Here is a 21457-nt window from a genome sequence, read left to right on the forward strand (position 1 = left end):
TGGCGAGGTTTGTAAATCGCACCGATTGACAGCGTGCGCAGTCTGCTGAAAGATTATGCCTATGTATCAAACTGCCTACGGTGTGGTCTTCAATCGAGTCATGCAGCCGTCTAAAAATGAAACCTAAGCTAGCATCACCACTTAGGTTGCTAAAAGCCTACTCGCGCACCGAACCAGAGCCACCCAGTACCCGCGCTCGAGCAGCCTTCGCTGCCTTTCTGACAGTCTCCCGCTGTAGGGGAGTCGACAAATGGACGCTGAAAGCACGCTCAGGAGTGGTAAGCCGAAGTTCCTCTCCATGAAGAACACAAGAAAAGTCGGAGGCCAGGCCTTTCTCTATCCAGACTTTGAACAACATCTCCCAACGCTCGCCATCGAGGTTTGGCAGCACCGTGCTAAACTCATCACGCTCGCGAGTGAGACTTTCAACTTCTAATGTCGTGGACCATGTGAGGGCTGATAGTATGGCTTGTGAGAGCCCTTGGCTGAGATGCCTTTGTGCTCTGAGACAATTTACAGCACTAAGCACGTTCTTCCATGATCGCGAAGCCTCCAGAGTCTGGATCACGACCTCGAGAATGTCTTCCGGCAGTTCCGGGTCCCTACCCAGGGCTTTCAGCGCAAGGGCCGTCGTGTATTCGTGTTTCAGATCCGGGTCGGGCAACAGAGCCGAGATGGGGACGGTGGCAAACTTTGGCAGCCGGGACTGTTCGGCAAATACCCAACACGCTAGTTGTTGAAGCTCCTGATTCGAATGACCCAGGAAAGAGACCAAAGATTTCAGAACATCGTCACTCAGGTCATGATTGATCCGAAGCATGACTGGCACGAGGCCGCTTATATTGTCATCATTGTGGCTCCAGATCTCAAGCAAGGCTTCGAAAGCTTCATCTGGGAGCTTGGAGTGTGCGAAATATTCCTCGAGAATCTCAAGCACAAGATTTCGTTTTTCCGACTTATGTTTGAGCATAGACACGAAAGAGCGCACTCGAGACTCAGGAAGCTTTTGACGGCCGATGACTTTAGCTGCCGCAAGCCTAACGTTCCAAGAGTTCCCGTCATCCAGGAATGGAACGGCAGTTTCCACAATGTCCGCTGGGCAGGCACAATGCTTGCTCCATACTTCCATTGTTCTTATCTTCACTATAGCGTCCTCATCATTTTCCATTCGAAACGCCAGAGTGTCCAAAATCTCGATGGGCAAAGATTCTTCTGACCGCAAGGCATCTGCAGAAAGCTCTCGAACTTTTGCATCGTCGTCATTCAAGGCACTGTGTAATGTATCAAGAACAGATGGCCTGCCAGAGAGCGCGGAGCAAGCTCGGATGACCGCAAGCCTCACCTTTAGATCACTATCATGCCGGAGAGCCAGAACACGCGGTATGATATCGATGTTTGTAGACAAATGACTCCCGAGTGTGGTCACAGCAAACTCCCTCAACGGTGGTTCTCGCGCCTTCAGCAGAGATACAAGCTTCGTTATATTTGTTTTAGCTAGCCTGAACTGCCATCGTATGGTACCAACCAACTCTGGCACTGGAGTCTGTTCTGCCTCGATCCTGGCTAACAATGTATTGATGAATTCTTCCTGTGCCCTCGTCATTTTCGCCATAAAAACGAAATCATGAGTTGCTGTTATCCACAGCTTTGGAGTCTCGAGCATCTTTTGGAGCGGCTCTTGCCAGAATCTGTCATGCGCAATGAGAGCAAGGAATGCACTCTGCTTCAAGCTATTGGACTCACTGATGTGCACAATATCTTTCATCTTTTGTAGGAGTGCTGGTGATACCCAGGCACGGCTTGATATATCGCGGAGAGTCCTGATAACGAGTTCCTCATCTGAATTGTCCAGGATGCGCCGCAGTAAGTGGTCCGGGAACTCCATTTCAGTACTCAAAAGGAATGAGTAAAGGGCATTACATCCCACTAAAGCAGCCAGTAGCTCCACATCGGTGCTGTGTTGCAATTGCCGCAGAGCACTGTGCCCGGGAGGAAGCAGGATCTCATTGAAACAATACATCAAGATACGAGGGTGTGCAAATCCGAGTAAGTCCTTTGGCTCACTATCCAGAACTTGCATGAATTGGGTTAGCCTTTCTTGATTCTCGCTTCCATGGAGAAGTCCTGCTACAAACCGCCACATGACATTGTAGCGACCATTATACTTCTCGCGGTGTATGAACTGTTCCGCATCTAGATAATGACACTCGGTCGAGTTCATTTCGAGACATGTCAGCGGGGTATCAGTCATCCAACAGTGCACAAAGTAATGAGCAGCGAAGAACTCCTGGAAGGTCAAATGAATGAAGTGATAAGTCTGGCGTTGGTGAGTCTTCCCGGAACCAGAGCTCCGAAGAAATGATACTTCATTGAGTAGATTATCTGATTTACCTTCCAAGCCAGGCAATGTTGCATATGTTATTATTCGATGTTGTTGTGTGAATTCAACAATGCTGTTGTATAAGCCAGTAAAAGCGAGCTTCTGGATTAGCTCGATATGGTCATGCATAGCTTGTTCAACTTGAGACCGTACGTATATATTATCAGCCTCACTCTCGCTCACCCTTCCCAAGAGAACCATGTCTTTTTTCCATAGTCTGACTTCGATTGCCTGATACAAGGCAGTCATAGTTCTGATTTTTTGCGAAAGAAGCCTCTCGTTCCAAGCAAAGCATAAAGCATCCAGTTGGATAGGAATCTGAAGAAGACTTTTTATCAACCAGTGGCTGTTGATGAAATGCTTGATCTCCCTTGCAGATTTTTCGTCCTGGCCAATGCAGCCCACAATCTGGTCGACGTATGCTTCTACCTGCTCAGAGCGAAAACCAGTCGTCTCAAGCTCGAGATCGAAGTCCTGAATCGATTTATCAAGTCTTGCATGCGGCCTGGACGTAATGATGACATTCGGGTAGTTGAGAAGATTCAAAATCGGTTGAGACTTGACAAGGTCTCCACTGGGAGTCTTCGCGCCAATAATCTCATCGAAGCCGTCCAGCAACAGAAGAGTCTTGTTGTCTGCTTGATTATATACTGTTCTCAGTAGAGCAGAGATGAAATGGTCTTTCTCGCGATGATTCGACCAAATCTCATGGCAAAGAAACTGATCTAGAGTAGGCTTGTCTTTTAGCTTCCGCAAGGGTATCCAAAGCACCCGTTCAAACTTCCACCGGGGAAAGTTGGCATTGATGAAGTCGTGAACAATCTTTTTGCACAAGGTTGTCTTTCCCACTCCAGCACGGCCTCTAATAAGAATGCGTCTTGGAGCTCTTAACTGGTTGTCGGGAGAATCAACATGGCTTCTTAGCTTGCGGGCATCAAAAAGTTCTTGTAATTCAAGTGCTTTCCCCTCGCCCAGTGCTTCTACCCGTAGACGCCTCTGGAGGGATAGCTCGAAGGCTTTCTGGTTTTGTCGGTCTAGGGAAGGTTCAATAATTCCAAGGTTAATGTAGCAATTATTGATGTCCAGAGTGTCGTTTGAGAGACGTAGTATCTTAAGCCGGTTCTGTTGCAAATAATACTCCTTCAACGCGGCATCGGCATAGAACCTTTGCGCCTCCTTGCACTCGTGCCACGCATCTTTCAACAAACTGCGACCGATGGCTGCTGCCGTATTCGGGTCAAAAGGCTTCCTCACTTGCGGTTCGCACTCTAGTTTCTTCAAAAAGCGTAACGGAAAAGATCTTCGAGCTCTTGGTAAGGACTGTTTCCATCCTTTCTGATCAAACGTCTCTGAAATCAGGTTGATCCACTGCTGAACACGCAAATCTTTTGCCTTTGTTTCCTGCAAAGATTTCAGGTCGAATGTTACGTTGACAACTCGGATGATCCGACTTTTTTCCCGTTGACCTCCCAACAAGAAGCCTTGCTCGAGTTGGGCATACAACCCGCACCAGAACTGCCAGCTATCCCCACAGGGGACCTTAGGTAATATGTGTTCCAGGGTGTCAAATGAGCTGCCGCCAGCGAAAATAAGCATACTAGTGTACCGAAGTATGCCATACCAGAGCCTTTGATGTGGGAGTCTGCGAATGTTCTCAACAAACGCTTCATCTATCTTCCTCATTGCTTCAACTAGTTCCCTGCCCCCGTCATAAATTCTTTTCGACAATTTCAAAAGTTCCATCAAGTCTGGCCCCGCGTCCAGTAGCTTTTCTGGATTCATGGTTGAGACAGCCCCGGCAGTTTTCGCAGCCACTGCAATGACCCTTCCGCTGTTGCTCCAGAAGATATCCCAGGGACCTTGACTGTCTGAAATACCTCTGAGCGCTTCGTACGCGTAGGCTGCCGCTTGAGCCAAGCGTGGCTCATCATGATCCTTCTTCAAATCCGCAAGTAGTTTGAGAAGTGGGTCTCGTAAGGAATCCTTCTCAATCTCTGACGCTTTGATATCTACCGCGACATCGAGCAAGACGCCGAGCGTATAGCACAGAAGGTATTGAGCTTCCAATGCATTCTCGCGGATTTTGTAGTCCAGCCTTTCACGCAATGCATTGACTGCCGCATAAAGCCCATCGCGCGAGTAACCTTCCGGCTTATTGCAAAGGAGAAAGACGAAGCTAGGGAGAAGATCCCCGTCAAGTGCGTAACCCTTTTCGGCGTTGACCACGATCGCCCGCGAGAAGACTTGTGCCAAGTGGTGGTATTGTCTCGGAGTCGTGGCTCGTGACAGATGTGACGCTTCAACATAGTAACCGGGACGGCTCTTGTCACGAAATCGGCCCACCATTTGCGAGATTAAAGCACGCAGCGCCGATATCTCTTTCTCGTCGCATGCAGAATCGCCTAGCCGAGATGTGATCTCGTCCACAGTTTTCGGTCTCGAAGGACAGTGCAACGTAGCCACCATGCTTAATGTAACCTTCAAGGACTTTTCTCTGTTCATGAGAGATTATGTTCACGAGGGATTAGGAGGCATGGGAGAGGGTCCTGTCGGGGAAAAATTGGTAGGCTGCTTAGCGGCTAGAGCGAGGCTGTGCGCTGAGGCTTAGCAACGTGCAGCGACCCCTGCTAGTTGGCTGAAACGCCCACGAAGCAGCATAATAGATTCGATGATTAGCTTTTTCTGATGCGCGCGTAACTTATATTGTCCTTAGTCTTGGTCTTTCATGCAATTTCAGGTGCTTGTGCCGGTACAGCAGAGCCTGTCCAGTCACAATACCGCTATTTGTTCCACGGCAATCTCTAGGATTTTGAGAGCTGGATATCTATCAAGCTCCATATCAAAAGATTGCGAATGGGATAGCCCTGAAACCGCCGCCGATTGATCTCATCAAGCAATTCTAGCGTGCTTCGCAGCGCACTTCCGGGGCTTGGGGCTTTCTGCACCTGCTGCTCGGAGAACGAGAGCACAATCCGCGTGGCATTCCCATTCGGGGTAGTGGAGGGCCGTCCATCCTTGGGATCCGGGTTTGTTGACGTTTGTGCCGTAAGAAATGAGGAACTGGTTTATGTCTGCATGACCGTAGCGGCAGGCGAGATAGAGGGATGTCCAGTCGTGGATGATTGCTGCGTCTATCTCAGCACTGGAGTGTAGTAGAAGAGATACGGCTTGCAGGTTTTCATGGCGATTTGCGACATGAAGGACGGTTTCCAACAAGGAGAACGGAGCGAGCATAACCATATATCTCCTGCGAGTGCACCGACACGACTCAACTGAGATCTCAAATCTGAAAGTTCTAGTCATTAACTTCGGACAAAGAATGTATAGAAGGATGAAGACTATACCAAGGTGGATACTTGCAAGAAACCAAGTTACTAACAAGAAGCAACACTAGCGTCAAGGCAACACCCGGCTAGCCTTAGGCAACCACCAATAAATGCACACCAACAAAAGACATTCTAGTACATCCTGACTTCAAAGCTAAGAGGAGGCTACATAGTAACCACTTTAACCCGCCGCTAAGATCTCTTCGCTCGTCTCATCTCCCAAGCGAACAGAGACTATGCGATCCTTACGATCCTTCTCGGCATCTGCGGATTTTAGGCGCCCGACTATAAGACGCCCAACAACCCGGCAGCAAAGACGACAATAAGCTTACTTCTTCCACCTCTCCGCAACACAACACACACTTCACGATGACATCCAGCCAAGCCCCCGAGATCACCCTGTACCGTGGCTTCCCCTGGCCTGGAAAATATACCTGGTCCCCCTTCGTCACGAAGCTCGAAGCTCGTCTGCGCTTTGCGGGGATCTCGTATCGCACGGACGCCGGGTCACCGCTCGGCAGCCCGCGGGGTAAGATTCCGTACGTCGATATCACTGACCGGACGACGGGCGCGAAGACCACCATTTCCGACTCGGCTCTGATCACCCGTGGATTCATCGAGGATGGGGTAATCACTGATCTTAATCACGATCTCGATGCGGAGAAGAAGGTGTTGGATGCTGGAGTAAGGGCTCTGTTGGAGGACCGGTTGTATTTCTATCTGGTACATTTCCCCTTTTCTTGCCTGGTTCATTGCCTACACGGTTCGATAAGCTGATTCAGGCAACAGAATCACGAGAAATGGATTGAGAACTACTACGAGATGCGAAAACACGCCCTAAGCGCGCTGCCGTACCCGGTCAAGGTGGGCGTGGGATACTATATCTACCGGAGACAGAGGGAGATGCTGTACAATCAGGGCACCCTGCGATTCACATTGGAAGAGCTGAAAGGATTCAAGGAGGACGTTTGGATGAGTATAAGCGAGCTGCTGGTGTCTCGCAAGGCCCAGAAGCAGGGTGATGGGCCGTTCTGGGTGCTGGGCGGCGAGGAGCCGACCGAGGCTGATGCGGTTCTGTTTGGGTTTCTGGCTGCGTCTTTGGTTTGCTCTGCGTAAGTCTTCTCAACATCTAGCATGGTCGATTCTAATTCATGGTGTCCAGCTGTCCGGAAACTCAGGCGATCTTGAAAAGCTTACCTGTGGTGGTGGAATATGCGCGGCGCATTCATGACCGCTACTTCCCGGATTACGCTTGCTGGGAGTGAATGCCCGTTTGACGATTTTTATGATCCATGTTATTCTTCTCTATCGTTCGTGTATGCAGTTTAATCTAAGTAATACCAAATCGTCTTTCAGATTCATTCCTGGCATGAAAGTGCTTTGACTCAAGGCGAGATACTATATGTATGTACGGGGCAAGGGTAGCCCGGGGGATGTTGGTGGCTGGGGCGGCGCTCATTAGATCCAAACTCACAGCGAGCGATAATAGAAAAGAGCAACTGGGTGACATGTTGTACCTCAGCAGTTTATCCATGTTGGTTCCTCGATCTCACCCAAGGCCAGCAATTTGAGGAGGAAAAGGAACACCGAGAACATCAGCACCAAGAAGGAATAGAGGAACAGGTAGAAGAAGGAGATCACGAGCAAGGTGCAAGCTCCTTCCAAGTGCAACTAGGTGGTCAATCTGGACAGGCCGCGCGGCTTCCAATATGCATCAGTCTGACGCTAATGTTTCATGAATCACGCACACTAGGAATCCATCCATCGCACTCCGGGCCGCATATCCCAGCTGAGCCTCGAACAACAGCCACAGTCGCGTCCACAGCACCCTCTCACACCTGTCCACTCTCTCAAGTCCCGTGGGATGTATTAGTAAGCTAAAGCCTCCCTCAAGGATCCGTTTCGTAACAGGCCAAGGATTCGGTTGTTCTTTCGCTGCGCATACCATAATTCTGCTCTGAATCAATTCAACGTTTCCTGCATTACTGTCCTCGGGTCCAGAGTATCCTCATTGATGTACAAAGTCGGCTTCGAAAAATGTGGTCTTATGAGCTTATACACACGTTGATGGTAGTTACATACGCATTGACGGCAGGCCTGGGATTGCATAGGGAACAGCACTCCCTAATTAACTTCTATTGGTGTAGCGGCCTTCTTACAGGTACAGGCATCTTTGCGCTCGCATGAGGGACGAAATGGTTCTGTGGTTGTGGAAAGAGAGATTTGAAAAGCTCGAACATTCTGGTCACGAATTCAGAAACGGTGGGTTTGGTCATAAGGAGGATGATTTTAGGTGATGGAAGACTTCGAGTCCGGCAGCCATGCTTTATGTAGGATGAACTTTCTTATCGGCATGACGGCATCATTACTCCCCCTGCGAGGTTCCGCCGTTGTTTACATTCAGCTGGTGCTTGCCAGAGCGGAGCTCTGTTCAATGCAGTCGTCTTTCAAACGTGTTAGTTTCAGAGGTATCATCTCCTTTACCTTGGTCCGTATTTACACTGCATCTTCTCCACGCCCGATGCTCGTCTAAAGTCAACAGTATGTTAGTCTGGCTCACTACGGATTGACATGATCAACTAAAGATCCGCGTCTCCCTTACATCAGGCGCAACACAGTTGATTCAAGATATTCCGAGCATACTCGAGCGCCAGGCGCAGGATCCCTCTCATAACCAGGCTAGGTTCATACAAGCTACATTAGCATACCTAGCTACACCAACCGACCGCCCAGATATTACTGATAAGCCTGATCCCTTATAATGCTACCATAAGGCACTTCAGCCGGTGCAGGCCATCACAATAAGGCATCGGGGGAGACAAGATCAACCCATCCCAGGTTCGGCTCGGATTGCTTCCAACCCAGCCGTTGTTGCATCAGCTTTGAGTATGTCCGCACATCTTCAATCGGATACGAAAGATAGGATATTTCCTAGATTCAGATTCAGTCGCTCGTCCGTGAAGTAAGCCAATTTTCAACCTACCTCCTGACGATAAATCCCGCTGCACATGAACATAATGTGCATCATGCGTCCCCCTGAAGACTCGAAGAACTCTCCACCTCCATGGTAGAGACTGCCCAACATGATCATAGCTTCGCCGGCCTGTAATTCAGCATCAACGAGACCCATGTCACCGTCAGGGCCGAAGTCCGGCTTCTCATCGCCCCATAGGTGGCTACCCGGGACCACGCGCGTGGCTCCATTCGCACGACGAGTATCGCACCCGGGCACAAACAAGCCGAGAAGCATGTCGCGATTCGCGTGGTACGCATTAACACGAGCATGTCTGGCATGATGGTTCTTGTCGTCGCGATGAAGCTTCTGTGCTTTCGCCCCGGGCCGAATTTCCATCGTGATGGCGATTGAAAGAAGCGGGTGAGTGGCATTGGTGGACGGCTCATCGCCATACCAGTTGGTCGTGGTGATCGCGAGGAATTCTTCAGCTAGGTCCTGGTAGAATTTTAGGAACTTGTGTGCAAGAATAACTTAGCAGGATCTTACCTGATACAACGGATCCGAGAAGAACTTCTCGCGGACGGTTTTGCTGCGCCCGACAAGACGTGTGCAGGTGCGAGTTCCGCCATTGAGGGCTGTTGTCTGTCAGACTATACAGCTAACGATGGTACAATACAATCAGCTCACCACCCAGCTTGCTCCGTTGCTGTTCTTTCTCCAGCCACGGTTGGACTTCCTGCCTTGCTTCCTCTAATGTTTCCAACGTGGTAAAGTCCTGGACTATGACACACCCATCGCGTTTCAGGGCGTTGATAAAGTCTTCCCTAGGTGCAGAGTGAGGTAGTCGTTGGATGAGAGACTTGGTCATTCTCGCGTTGAATGTGGTTTTCGAAATCGGTCAAGCGGAAAAACCACGAACAGAAAAGAATTTTCTAGAAGATGCAGGCCGTTTGGAAAACATCCCAAAGTCAATTTGAAAGGATAAAGAAGTCATGATGATTGTGACCCAAAGTTCGTTGCAGCGACTGCAAGAGAGGAAATGCTTATCTTGAACCAATTGTTGTTGTGGTTGTGATAACCAAAGTGGGAGGAGTAAGATTGGATTGAAGACTGGAGAAGTGGGGGTCGATCACTGGCTGACTGACCCCCGGCCACCCCACGTTTCTTTCCATTTCCACACATGCAACTTTCCCACCTTCAACTCCTCAGCCTACCCCATGGGATCTGAACGCTATCATGAAACAGCCGCTTCTACAATCATCCTCGAGATGAGTGCTCTTCGATCCTTTGTGTGTGCCTGGATGCTGTTTCCGTGTCGGCCCTTCAAAAATATACGTGTTGCTGCAGCACGTCTACGAAAACCAAGCTACAGACAAGCAAGCGCTTGAGTTACAGTGCGACATCGCACTCATTTCAACTAATTGTAGCACACACTGCACTTCTTCTAACATGTCAATCGTTTTAGATAGCACATTCAAAGCTAAACCTGCATGAAAGGTCGTGTCAAAGCTCGCGAAGCTCGACTTGCAGCCAGCGTTTCGACATTCAATGGCCTGATGGCGAATCATCCCAAGAAGGTCCAGGATCATGCCTGATTGTGAACCATCCAGAACGTCTGCCCGGCCGCGCGGCAGCGGCGCCACACCATTGCCAAGTACTGTCCGTACTGTACTCCGTACTGTACTCCGTACATCGTTGATAACCACCACCCAGCCTCGGCAACCCCGGAAACATTCTGCTTCCATGACATTCCAATGCTGTCACGAGATCATCCTCAATCAGGAATGCAGAAGGGCACCGGGCCCCTTCCACTAATGCGAGAGGTAAGATAATCGTCATGCGGCCGGAGCCGACTGCTCCCAACGGCGACAGTCCATCCCGAGTCCCGTATCCACATCGGGCCGACGTCACAATTGGATCAAAAGCGAGATTTCGCCGGGCCAGCCCTGACTCGGCGCCCCACCAAATACTGATCGCCAACTTTTAAGTTGGTCTGCACACCTCTGGTTGGCTGGGAGGTGGCCCGGCACATGGTCTCTATCCGGACTTCTCTCCTCCGTTCTCTACACGGTCCTTACCCCCCGACGAGAAGGAGGGAGATGTCATGATGGGGTCAAATCCTTCTGTGGCTTGCTTGCGTGGGATGGGTGCGCAAGGGCCTCTACCCCTCACCCTTCTCTTTGGTGAGAGTTATATAACACTGCGGAGGTTTCTATGTCCGTCCCTGTTGACAGAAGCTATTCTTACATCAATTCTAATCCCCAGAGTCTACCCCGCGCACTAGATCACAATGAAGGAGGCCCAGGGAGCTTGTGCCCCAACTGCACCTGTCTTTAAGGGTAAGGCCTTAGTTGGCGGTGATTGGTGATTGGTCCTGGTACTCACACACAACAGATACCCCAGATAAGGTATCGCAAGAGGTTGAGCGCATCGCGCAGATGTTCACCATCGATGGAGACTCACTCCGGCGCATAACTGACCACTTCGTTCAAGAGCTTGAAAAAGGTCTGTGGATGCTCTAGCCGTGTCACATGCTCACTTGCTAACCCAGTACAGGCCTCAGCAATGACGACAGCGATATTGTACGAGATCGTTTTCCCTCATCATGCATCCTGCCACTAACAGTATCTAGCCTATGAACGTGACGTGGGTGATGAACCAGCCGACCGGGTACGAAACAGGTTCATATCTCACCGTGGATATGGGCGGTACAAACCTTCGCGTCTGCAACGTGATCTTGACCGAGGAGAAAGGAGGATGCGAGTTGACGCAGCACAAATTCAAACTCCCCAAGCACATGAGACACTGCACCGCAGACGAGCTTTGGGCCTTCATCGCCGACCGCATCGAAGACTTCATCCAAGAGCAACATCTCACACCACCCGCGTCGGAGAAACTTCCCCTTGCCTTCACGTTCTCTTACCCCGTCACTCAAGACAACATTCGACACGGCGTCCTCCAACGCTGGACAAAGGGGTGGGATATCTCAGGTGTCGAAGGACACGACGTGGTAGCACAGCTGGAGCAGGCTCTAGAGCGAAGGGTATGCGAGTTTTCAATCTTTGTTGTACACCTCGAAGCAACCTCTCTTACTGACAGCTGAACAGAACATCCCGGTACGGGTCGTAGCGCTAGTCAACGACACGACCGGAGCACTAATCGCATCCGCCTACAAAGACCCCGACGTAAAGATCGGCAGCATTCTGGGGACCGGCTGCAACGCCGCCTACATGGAGAAATGCGGCCGCATTCCGAAGATCGCCGCCCACAACCTTCCCACCGACCAGCTGGTCGGCATCAACACCGAGTACGGCGCCTTTGACAACAGCCACAAAGTCCTCCCGCGATGCATGTTCGACCTCGAGATCGACCGCGCCTCCCCACGACCGGGACAGCAGACGTACGAGAAGATGGTAGCCGGTCTCTACACCGGGGAACTTTTCCGGTTGATCATCGTTCACTTGCACGAGACAGTGGGCTTTTTGAGCGGTTGCGATCTCCGGAATCTCCGCGACGTTCACGCGATGGAGTCTTCGTGCCTGTCGCGCATGGAGGAGGAGAACGCTGCCGCGGAGAGTCAGATGGCCGAGACCCGCGCCATGCTCAAGCAGGAGTTCGGGATCGAGCCCAAGCTCGAGGAGCTCAAGACCTGCTGTAAGCTGGCGGAGATCGTGTGCACGCGGGCGGCTCGGTTGTACGCCTGCGGCATTGCGGCCATCTGCAAGAAGGAGGGGCTCACGCGGGGTCGTGTCGGCGTGGACGGGTCGGCGTTCAGCAAGAACTACCAGTTCAAGGAGCGGGCTGCTGCGGCTTTGCGGGAGATCCTGGAATGGCCAGCGGAGGAGGAGGATCTGATCACGTTCGTTCCGGCGGAGGACGGCTCGGGGATCGGGGCTGCATTGATTGCGGCGCTGACGGTGGGAGATCACTAGTGTTTTCCTACGACTGATGAGCGCACACCTGGCACGAGGTCATATTGATTAATTTCGGCAGTATATTTGAGCGTTATTAGCATAGCATACAGATTTGTCTAATCAGAGGTATTATCCAAGTATTTACACTCAGGTGGAATCTTGACCCTGTTCTCCGTACGCACAACCTCATACTCCACCGACACCTAGCCGAAAGCTCCTGTCCGACGGCTTATCTACCTGTTCTATAGTCCTCTGCTTAATCCAGCATGCACTCAGACCACAGTGCATCATTGTCCCATGCGCCCTATTTCGCCATCTCCTCCAAAAGTCACACGGAATCCACCGTGCATGTCCCTTCTCAACACTAAGCACGTGCCATTCCTCGTCCTCATTCCCGCTGCCGCGATCCCACTCTTTCGAGATTCAAGGTCAGAGAAAGCGTCACAAAGAGGTAAAGATTTTTATAGCACGGTATGGCGATGTTTCATTATCGAATGGAACGCTATTTCGAGAAATCGATGTGGCGACAGACTCGTTACAGCGAGGATATCGTTCCAGCGAGGTAGAAACACTATTATAACGAGGAATTTAATTTTAAACGCCGTATCTAACCTCAACAGCGCCATGGACAAGGCATACTAGCCTTCTAGTACCTGCACTTGCTACTACTTACTACTTACTATTCCCCCCACCCGTCCCAACATCCTCTGATCCGGACTTAGCCCGTAAGCCCGACAGCATACCGAACCTGGGAGGGGTTCTCCGCATGGCGGGTGTAACCGCCGCCCACGGGGAAGACGCAATGAAGAACCCACGAGCAAGCCGCTGACGAGCACGGAGCTCATCTTTTAGGTTCAAGCCTCGGGCTCCCTTTCTGTAAATGGCTCTGTGACTGAATACTTGGCTGAAAATCAAGGCTCTTCAATGCTCATTAATTTATGACTAAGGTATGTACTGTGACCCCGGCCTTCAATCCCGGCTAAATACCTCCCTCGATTTAGCCTCAGAGAGACCCTGCCCTACCGAGTCAGCCCTGACCGCTCGTCTTCAGCCCCAATGCAGCCGCCTCCCGGGATCAGCAAGCCCTCTTCGGTAAAAGGAAGGATAATAGATTGAATGGGCTGGCTCTACCGACGCCATCCCGTGCACCAGACTACACCGGCACCGTGCAACTGCCGGCTTACGCTTCGGTAGTGTGCGGTGGCACGGCAGCGTCGTCCAGATGCACCGTCTTGGTGGTCATCTTCTCCGCGGATGCGTCCATCTCACCATGCAGCAAGGCCGTCAGACCGATGTCGCGGTCGATCTGCTGGCGGAGGGCCTCGTCTTCAGCGGCCATGCCCTCGGATCCAAAGACTTCGTCCATCTCCTCCAGAGTGCGGCCCTTGGTCTCAGGGACAAAGAACAAGACGTAGAGAAACCCGATCACCGTCAGGCACCCGAAGAAGATAAAGGTTCCATAGGCGGATCGTGCAATAAAGGGGGAGGTTGCCAAGCCGACGCCAAAGTTGTTGAGCTAGCAGGAATTAGCCGAGCTCTTGAAGAAACAGGTGAGTGTACATACCCAGTTGCTACTACCGCCAAGACTGACTCCCTTGGCTCGCATGCTGAGAGGGAAAACCTCCGAAACCACAATCCAAGCACAGGGACCTAGCTGGCTGTTAGAATTACACCCATTGTATCAGGAGACTAGGACGTACCCCATGAATAGGCAAAGTTGATGATGAAAATCCACACAAATGCCACAGTCGCCCAGCCCGCACTCCGGTGGCTTCCAAACTCGCCTTCGTACGTGGCGATAAGTCCGGCACAGATGAAGTGGCAGATTGCCATGCCTGCAGCACCGGCCAATAGAATTTTCTTGCGACCGATGTTGTCCACCCAAAGCACTGCAGGAATGGTAAAGACAAATTCGAAGATACCCGCAACGCCAGTTGCGAGGAGGTTGGTGGTGTTACCGCCGAGTTCAAGTTCTTTGAAGATCTGAACATCATGGTTAATTATATCGATTCCTACCTTTGGCGGAAATACTTGCCTGAGGCGCGAAGTAGTTAATTGCGTTGATCCCGTTCCATTGTTGGAATGTCATCACAAGACACTAGATAACAGTCAGCCTCGCTCGTGGTACGCAAGAGGTCAACCGTACTGCAACAGTGGTCCGCTTGAAGAGTGACTTGTCCGTGACCAACGAAGCATAATCCTTCACACCAATCATGAATCGACTCTTGAAAGAATCGTCCTGGTACTGAGGATACTTTTTCCTCGAAGTCTCTTGCTCAAACATCTTCAAGGACTTGATTTCGAGGTACTCGATGCGGACAAGTATGTCATCGGTTGAGGCATCGCGCAAGCGGGCCAAGGTGCTTAGGCACTCCTCTTCGCGGCCAGTATTCATAAGGTGTCGTGGTGACTGAGGCATGAAGAAGACCATGCCGAAAGCTAAGATGATGGCTGGTAAGACTTGGATGCAGACCGGTACCTCCCAGGCCGCTTTGGACTGGCCATCGCCGGTGCCACCAATGTAGTTTGTACCATAGCAAATCTGCTCTTGTCATTAGTGCCAAGGACCAATGACGCAAGTTTATGGCTTTCACCTACCCAGAAGCTGACCATGATTCCGAAAGTGATCGACAGCTGTTGCACAGCGACAAGAGAACCGCGAATCTCCGGTGGTGCCTGCGCCAGTCAGTTCTGAGAAGCAAGCAGCATTTGGTTAGGTCACCACGATCGGCATAAAACCTACCAGTTCAGCATTGTACAGTGGCACAATCATACTCAGACTACCCACTCCCAGACCGGTAACGAAACGACCACCGAACACGTAGCTTGGGTCTTTGGTGCATGCCTGCACAATGACACCGGCACAGAACACAATCACAGCCACGACAACCGTAAGCCGACGGCCCAGCGAGTCCGCGAGATATCCGTTAGCCAGAGTACCCACCCAGGCACCCAGCTCCAAAATCGACGTAAGCATGCCTTGCGCAGTACCGGTCTGTTCTGCATAGTGTTGGGTCTGTATCCATCAGAACGTGTCACACGAGGAATAACAAATTTAGTGCATACCGCGAGAATGAAAGAGTTCATCGTAAGAATGCCCGAGAACATGCCCTGGTTGTCTGAGAAAAATATAAGCATCTTCACACAATACTCCAGACGAACTACCTACAGCCATAGACAAAACCACCAAGCGACGCAAACAATGCAATCGAAAAGGTCTTCTTGCTGCTGAGCAGGCCGCGCCATCCTACGCGGTTGCCCGCGAGCTCGGCGCGCTTGCCTGAGATAGCCTCAGCGCCCACACCAACAGCCATCGCGTCTTGTTATGTCGTCGTGAAGTGAATGCCGTCTATTGCGATGAGAAAAGAAGTCAAGACAGACAGCACGAAGACGCGAAATGCCCCCGGAAATGGTATGAGGAGAAGCTGGGTGATCGGCAAGCGGGGAAGAGAGGGGGCGTGGGCTTTATAAATCGATCTGCGAGCCCGTTCATTCCATAGGGGAGTCACGTCTTTCATAGTCAGGTCTGTTTTCGCTGTCTGTGTCTTCCCTGCTCAGACGTTGCCGGTAAGCGTATGCTTCTGGATAGATGCAGCGTCACCGCATGTCATGCGATTCCCTCGTGGCCGGGTATATCGAGGCTTGATTGGGTCCAGCATTTAGCCTGACTTTCGGTTGGGTCTCGGCGGTTGTCTCCGAGTGTCACTCGAAACAAGGCATCTGCAGCTCCTTTCCTAATTCGTAAGCTTTAACAAACCCCATGGGGGTGTCTGTGGTCGGGCGGGTTTGGTGTGGTTCTCGGCCTAACCCTGGACAGCCGGGATAGCCGGGAGCGACTTCATCCGCCCGCGTCTGGGGTCAAGCTTTTCGTGTAGCACAGGGTTTCAACAAGCTCAAGCCTTCAGGCTTATTCGGCGGCGTGGCACTTGCAATTAGGCCTCAGAGAAATTTGGCGGCTAATGGAGTCAGGAAAGGAGAGATAGAATGTCTGGGCGGGGAATCCCGCTGGCCAGGTCGGGGAGAGCAAAGGAGGGGAAATGCGGAGCAGCCACACTCGGACGTCCATCGCATTTAGCCGGAAATGCCCAGTTGGACGATAATCAGCCCACAGGACTCAGCCCCAGTTTCTGAGCTCTAGTGACTAGTAATGAAGGGTCTGCATCGGTACTCATTGCTTTCGCGATCGGCTTCTGGCTCTCCGCAAAACAATCTGGTAGGATATAGCCACAGCACGTGGTGTATCTGGTATATGATGCCGCTCTGCCCCAATCTCATAATCTCATGTCTCGAATCGTTTGCAGCCGGTCAATATTGACTCATGACTGTCTGTATCCGCAGGTCCGGTCTTGCGAGTAAAGGCCAAGACCTGATCAGGACGAGGATTAGGCTGTGTGCGTGCCGTGCCTGTAAAGCGCGTCCATTGCGCATGCCGAGTCTGCAGCACGGTGTTGGGGCCGCCATATCCGAACTATTCTCTTGCCGGGTCATCCAGAAGAGTTCTCTCGGTCGGATAGTGCGAAGTTCTTATTGTGCTTGTCTGATGACTCGGGAATTGCATGCCTGGTTGACGGTATGGCTGCGTCGGTAGTAGATTGCGTTGTTGTAGGTAGGAAGGAGCGGAAAGCCTGCAGGCTAGGAAGGATGCCTTGCCCATGGGGCTCCGCAAGCACTTCCGATTTGAACCATACACCGCATGATCTAGTGGACAGTCATGCTAGCGATTGGGATACGCTGAACATGAAGTATAAGTTGTATGATAAGATATTTAAGTCCATGCTTATGGATATTATTGTGTCCCATAGATTTCCCATGTCTCGCGATAATCCGTGTCGGAATATACTGCCGTGTGCCAACATATATCTCGAACAAGCGGGTGGAAAACAACCGTTGCCAAAATGGGAAAAGTCGCAGTCATGCAGAGTTGAGTGGTGTATTTATTAAAGTGATTGTTATACAGACTTTTAGGTTGCCAAAAGAGCAACCTAAAGATTAAAACTCCATGAAATGATAAGAGTTGGGAGAGAAGTGGGCAAAAAGGAAGGGAGCGGAAAACCCAAAAAAACGACACCTGTGAGATTCGAACTCACGCGGGCGAACCCACTGGCTTAGCAGGCCAGCACCTTAACCACTCGGTCAAAGTGTCTAATCGTTGCAAAGGTTGAACCAACTACTTAATACATAGTAATGAAATCAAACTACTCCCTCTCAAGAATCTCTTTGACACGGCTTGGCAGGTAGTAATTTCTACTCAGCCCGGCCCACAGCGTTGCCTCCGGCCTAACGAGTCCAAGACATACTATCGAAGAAGTCTGATTCTGATTTCGCAGTGCATTTCGCCAGAGAACCACAAGACTTTTGGCGCGAAGAGCGTGGTCTTGTGTCGGTGCCTGCACTAGAAAAAGGATCAGGAAATTCGAGACGGTCGCAAAGCCGATACGGGACCCTTCGCTGTCAGCTCTGTGTTGTTCATGTATTTCACGAACAATGACATAATGATAGGGAATAACATAAATGAGTACCAAAAGCCTGAGCTATCACCATAGCCTATCCGCATAACCATACGGAGCATCTTTGCTGCACAACTTTCGGCCGCTTGGAGCACCGCATTGCCACTTCCATTCCCATCTGACAGTTCAATCGCCAATGATGGCTCAAATTCGTTCACTTCAAATAGCTGGTTGATGAGGTCGTCTAACTGATCCGCGAGCCCAGGTATCTCGTGGGTTTCCTCAAACAAGGGCGGCGGAGTAGCAGATCGGACCATCGGTCGTAGTAAAGCGCGAAAATCGAAAACCTCCAAGAGGATACAGGCGAAACGAAGGCAGCTGGGTTGTGAGGAGATGTTCTTCATTGTGATGCTATGAAAAATCTGCTGACGTAAAGATGTGGGCAAGTGCTCTGACCATTCTTTCAGCTTCTGGAGAAGGGGACGCATTGTTGACTGAGGCTCAGAAATAAACCTAACAATTTTTACGACGAGGAGCATGTTTGCTCGACTAAGATATGGTTAAGATGTACGGGTGGAGGCTGTTAACAATCAACGCCTGCGGACATGCTATTGTGACCGCTTTCGCCACGCTAAGAGATATCCAAGAAATATTGATCAGACTTGTCGGTAAGTAGCATTTATAGAATACTAGGTAGACCGAAGCGAAGAAGACCTCTGGAAGTACTGCAGTTGACGTGACGATGAATCTTCAACCCAGTACTACCATTATCGTGGGTCTACGGTGACCAAGAACCGAAGAATGATTATCCAATCTGTTCAATTCATGGATTGTGAGAGATGAGTGATATCCCAGGATCCGAGTACCGAAATCTACCAACGGTGCCCGTTTCCCCGACAGCAGGAACCAAAGCATTGATCGCCTTTTGTCGCATTAGCCCAGTAACATCTCTACATGAGTACGGGGACTCGAACCATACTTACCATTGTACGGCAAAGGAGTAGACAGCTTGCGTGCTTGGGTCTACCGTATGATCATAGCCATGTCTTTTTCATTTCTAGTCATCGAAGTTAGCAAAGTGTATCCAATAGGAGAAAATAGCTTACTCATTATTCAATGTCGCTGTAATTGAAAGGTCATGGTATATGGGTCTATTGCTTGTAGCCCTATCTGAAGAATGAAAGATGAAACGAACTCTGGCTATGATTTTGATTGCTTTCTCTTTGAGAGTCATGATGCGGAGAGGATGATAAAAAGGATGTGACGAGCGAACTTGAGCACTGAAAGAGGGTGAGACCGGATTATATGTCCGTTTTGATGCTGGTTAAATGCGATGAGCCATCAGATCATGCAGTAGCTCGCTGATAATTTCCAGCATAAGACGATACAAGGATATTAGAGACATTGTCGGCGGACGAGTCGACCGGAACATGGTTGCCAGACGCAGCACAGTGCTGTCAGCCAAGAGGCACTGTCGCTATAGCTTGCTGACCTGAATTCCTGCTTCGCCGAAAGCTTTGGCAGTTCGCCGAATATTGCCCTGTCAGGCTTCATTGCGTAAAGGGACCTGATTTCTGTCTTGAGACATGAATGAATGAGCTTGAGTACAAGGATACTCTATCATAGACTAGGACAATGATACGGTACACTTGAATCCTCAGAGCCACCTAACACTTGTAACTGCTATTGTGGTGGCGGCGTATTTGCCGTCCAGGAGAGCACGTAGATCGACAGATGCGCTAGCGGCACTGCTGCGAGGTAGGCGTGTCTTCTTTGTACCACAAGCAATGAGACAAAGTATAGCAGAAAAGCGCGATGATGCGAATTGCCCAGGCGAAGCCGATTTTAGGTGCCGCGAAGAGAATGATCAGGGGGAAGATGACTCCTCCTAGACCACCAGCGGTGCATGCTATCCCTGTCGCATAGCCTCTTCGTTTGTCAAACCAGTGTCCCACGCAAGAGACTGTCGGAGTGAAGAGAGTGCATGCGGAAAGCCCGCCTAAGACACTGAACGACAGGAATTTGGTAGTACTCTTAATTCTGTTAGCTGGCTGGGATTTCTTGCCAAGGGGACGCAAAGCAAGGCTACCTTGACTAAAACTCAAGCAAATCAAAGCAACAACAATCCCAATGGAGCCTGGAATAATGACGTGGTTGCGTCCATAGGCGTCGAATATTGGTCCTAGCTGCTGCTCAGTACCAGCTTGTCAGAACGATTAGACAGACCTACCAGCTTGCGCTCCAGCAGCATACAGAAAGAAGCCATATGCCCCGTAGATCCAGCCAATGCTCGACTCAGAGTAATCCACAAGCTGATGCTTACTCGTCCATGCATGCAGGATACCCAGACTATTGAGCAGACCCATCGATGGGATCATGGCGCACCATGCTCCAAGCACAACAGTCCACGCCTCAAACCATCCCTCAGGGTATGTGATGCCTGACATTTCCGCGTCCCCAGGAGCTCTCCAAAGAGAATCCTTGCGTAATTCTCCTAGCATGGGGGATTGATGGTATTGGGGCAGGGTCGGGTGCGAGGTCCGAGGGTGCAAAATATCACGGATTGGCCTTCCTTGGAGGATACCGGGCACTTAATAAAAGGTCTGGTGGGTCACAATTTGTCCCATAGAAATTCGATTCCATAGTTTTAGGATAGTCGCTCCTCAATATTGTAATACCATCTCGGTCTATTGTTTTGTTGATTGAAAATCAATGCCATGGTTTCGGCGAACATCAGCAAAATCGAGCGATGATTGGCCTTGGCTGTGTGAGACGATTTGTGGCTCGCCGGAAGGGCTTCTGGCTCTTCATGTTGAATGAAGAGTCAGGCAATGTGGTCTCTGGACTGAGGATTAGAAATAGTTGACACGAGGTATTCAATTCACGGAGGAATGAACCTTGAAGAAGTCTCTTGCTTTGCAGAAGATTGTGGGGCGTGTTTTATGTTGCAGAATAGCAAGAAGAAAGATGCTCGATGTTTTTAGTGTGTGAAGCTATCTTATGAAAATAGTCACAGCCTCAGGACGTGTGAACCACGAGGCTAGAAGGGATGGCGTTGTTCGCAGGGTTTGTGTAGGAAAGACAGTCGGCTTCCCGCCCTCCCGGAGGGCAGGTAGGCCTTAGCCATCACTTCTTCACGGTTGTTCGGCACTTCTCTTTACCTCACCACTCGACCCCTTTCTTTCTTCTCTACACTGGTTTGGATTGACTTCAGGACAAGCTTCGACAGTTTTGGGTGGTTGTCATTTTTCCAATGCTGAACTCAGAAATCCGATTCTCAAAGTGAAGCCGGAGTGACCTGAGTGACTGCAACTTCGTCTGACCCAATAAACTTATCCTCCATTGTACATCGTCAAGACCTGAACGCTATCTTCTACTACTGATTTTGCTTCTCACTTACTTCACGTTTCTCTAACTACACATCTCATGTCCAC

General features: G+C 50.5%; 7 protein-coding genes and 1 non-coding gene across 8 annotated transcripts; 2 read left to right on the forward strand and 6 right to left on the reverse strand.

The window, feature by feature from the left end:
* Positions 1-157: 157 nt before the first annotated feature.
* Positions 158-4846, reverse strand: BO82DRAFT_298445 (NACHT domain-containing protein; the record flags this gene model as incomplete). The annotated part of the gene is made up of 1 exon (XM_025631987.1): positions 158-4846. One exon carries the CDS (start codon positions 4844-4846, stop codon positions 158-160), a length of 4689 nt encoding a protein of 1562 aa, XP_025485748.1.
* A 1019-nt stretch (positions 4847-5865) lies between these two features.
* BO82DRAFT_359933 (glutathione S-transferase family protein) lies at positions 5866-7064 on the forward strand. The gene is made up of 3 exons (XM_025636705.1): positions 5866-6429; positions 6496-6818; positions 6869-7064. The coding sequence occupies exons 1-3, from the start codon at positions 6076-6078 to the stop codon at positions 6969-6971; spliced, it is 780 nt and encodes a 259-aa protein (XP_025485749.1). The 5' UTR covers positions 5866-6075; the 3' UTR covers positions 6972-7064.
* Positions 7065-8421: 1357 nt separating this feature from the next.
* BO82DRAFT_359936 (phytanoyl-CoA dioxygenase family protein) lies at positions 8422-9720 on the reverse strand. The gene is made up of 4 exons (XM_025636706.1): positions 9350-9720; positions 9209-9297; positions 8690-9157; positions 8422-8637 (listed from the first exon to the last, which is right to left on the reverse strand). The coding sequence occupies exons 1-4, from the start codon at positions 9528-9530 to the stop codon at positions 8503-8505; spliced, it is 873 nt and encodes a 290-aa protein (XP_025485750.1). The 5' UTR covers positions 9531-9720; the 3' UTR covers positions 8422-8502.
* Positions 9721-10916: 1196 nt separating this feature from the next.
* Positions 10917-12711, forward strand: BO82DRAFT_359938 (hexokinase). The gene is made up of 5 exons (XM_025636707.1): positions 10917-11001; positions 11057-11167; positions 11219-11244; positions 11295-11705; positions 11770-12711. Exons 1-5 carry the CDS (start codon positions 10953-10955, stop codon positions 12592-12594), a joined length of 1422 nt encoding a protein of 473 aa, XP_025485751.1. The 5' UTR covers positions 10917-10952; the 3' UTR covers positions 12595-12711.
* A 782-nt stretch (positions 12712-13493) lies between these two features.
* BO82DRAFT_387948 (putative MFS monosaccharide transporter) lies at positions 13494-16351 on the reverse strand. The gene is made up of 9 exons (XM_025638350.1): positions 15746-16351; positions 15643-15695; positions 15320-15592; positions 15175-15252; positions 14723-15118; positions 14612-14674; positions 14277-14559; positions 14141-14226; positions 13494-14092 (listed from the first exon to the last, which is right to left on the reverse strand). The coding sequence occupies exons 1-9, from the start codon at positions 15888-15890 to the stop codon at positions 13757-13759; spliced, it is 1713 nt and encodes a 570-aa protein (XP_025485752.1). The 5' UTR covers positions 15891-16351; the 3' UTR covers positions 13494-13756.
* A 1287-nt stretch (positions 16352-17638) lies between these two features.
* BO82DRAFT_t327 lies at positions 17639-17719 on the reverse strand. The gene has a single exon. It is a non-coding gene; the product is annotated as a tRNA-Ser (tRNA).
* Positions 17720-17780: 61 nt separating this feature from the next.
* On the reverse strand, positions 17781-18556 carry BO82DRAFT_323854 (uncharacterized protein; the record flags this gene model as incomplete). Its single annotated transcript, XM_025632811.1, has 2 exons — positions 18084-18556; positions 17781-18024 (listed from the first exon to the last, which is right to left on the reverse strand). Coding segments are annotated over exons 1-2 (672 nt in total), but the record flags the coding sequence as incomplete, so codon positions are not given.
* A 1206-nt stretch (positions 18557-19762) lies between these two features.
* BO82DRAFT_349093 (MFS general substrate transporter) lies at positions 19763-20470 on the reverse strand (the record flags this gene model as incomplete). Its single annotated transcript, XM_025633861.1, has 3 exons — positions 19763-20070; positions 20113-20205; positions 20254-20470. The coding sequence occupies 3 exons, from the start codon at positions 20468-20470 to the stop codon at positions 19763-19765; spliced, it is 618 nt and encodes a 205-aa protein (XP_025485754.1).
* Positions 20471-21457: the final 987 nt, after the last annotated feature.

Source organism: Aspergillus uvarum (genome assembly GCF_003184745.1).
Source record: "Aspergillus uvarum CBS 121591 unplaced genomic scaffold BO82scaffold_114, whole genome shotgun sequence".
NCBI lineage: Eukaryota > Fungi > Ascomycota > Eurotiomycetes > Eurotiales > Aspergillaceae > Aspergillus > Aspergillus uvarum.

Coding starts and splice junctions, on each gene's coding strand:
- BO82DRAFT_359933 (XM_025636705.1), top strand. CDS start 6,076: ATGACATCCAGCCAAGCCCCCGAGATCACCCTGTACCGTGGCTTCCCC. Junction 6,430..6,495: donor ACCGGTTGTATTTCTATCTG/GTACATTTCCCC, acceptor TTCAGGCAACAG/AATCACGAGAAATGGATTGA. Junction 6,819..6,868: donor GCGTCTTTGGTTTGCTCTGC/GTAAGTCTTCTC, acceptor CATGGTGTCCAG/CTGTCCGGAAACTCAGGCGA.
- BO82DRAFT_359936 (XM_025636706.1), bottom strand. CDS start 9,530: ATGACCAAGTCTCTCATCCAACGACTACCTCACTCTGCACCTAGGGAA. Junction 9,298..9,349: donor GCAACGGAGCAAGCTGGGTG/GTGAGCTGATTG, acceptor GACAGACAACAG/CCCTCAATGGCGGAACTCGC. Junction 9,158..9,208: donor TCTCGGATCCGTTGTATCAG/GTAAGATCCTGC, acceptor AAATTCTACCAG/GACCTAGCTGAAGAATTCCT.
- BO82DRAFT_359938 (XM_025636707.1), top strand. CDS start 10,953: ATGAAGGAGGCCCAGGGAGCTTGTGCCCCAACTGCACCTGTCTTTAAG. Junction 11,168..11,218: donor CGTTCAAGAGCTTGAAAAAG/GTCTGTGGATGC, acceptor AACCCAGTACAG/GCCTCAGCAATGACGACAGC. Junction 11,706..11,769: donor AGCAGGCTCTAGAGCGAAGG/GTATGCGAGTTT, acceptor ACAGCTGAACAG/AACATCCCGGTACGGGTCGT.
- BO82DRAFT_387948 (XM_025638350.1), bottom strand. CDS start 15,890: ATGGCTGTTGGTGTGGGCGCTGAGGCTATCTCAGGCAAGCGCGCCGAG. Junction 15,593..15,642: donor TGAACTCTTTCATTCTCGCG/GTATGCACTAAA, acceptor TGATGGATACAG/ACCCAACACTATGCAGAACA. Junction 15,119..15,174: donor GAATCATGGTCAGCTTCTGG/GTAGGTGAAAGC, acceptor TGACAAGAGCAG/ATTTGCTATGGTACAAACTA.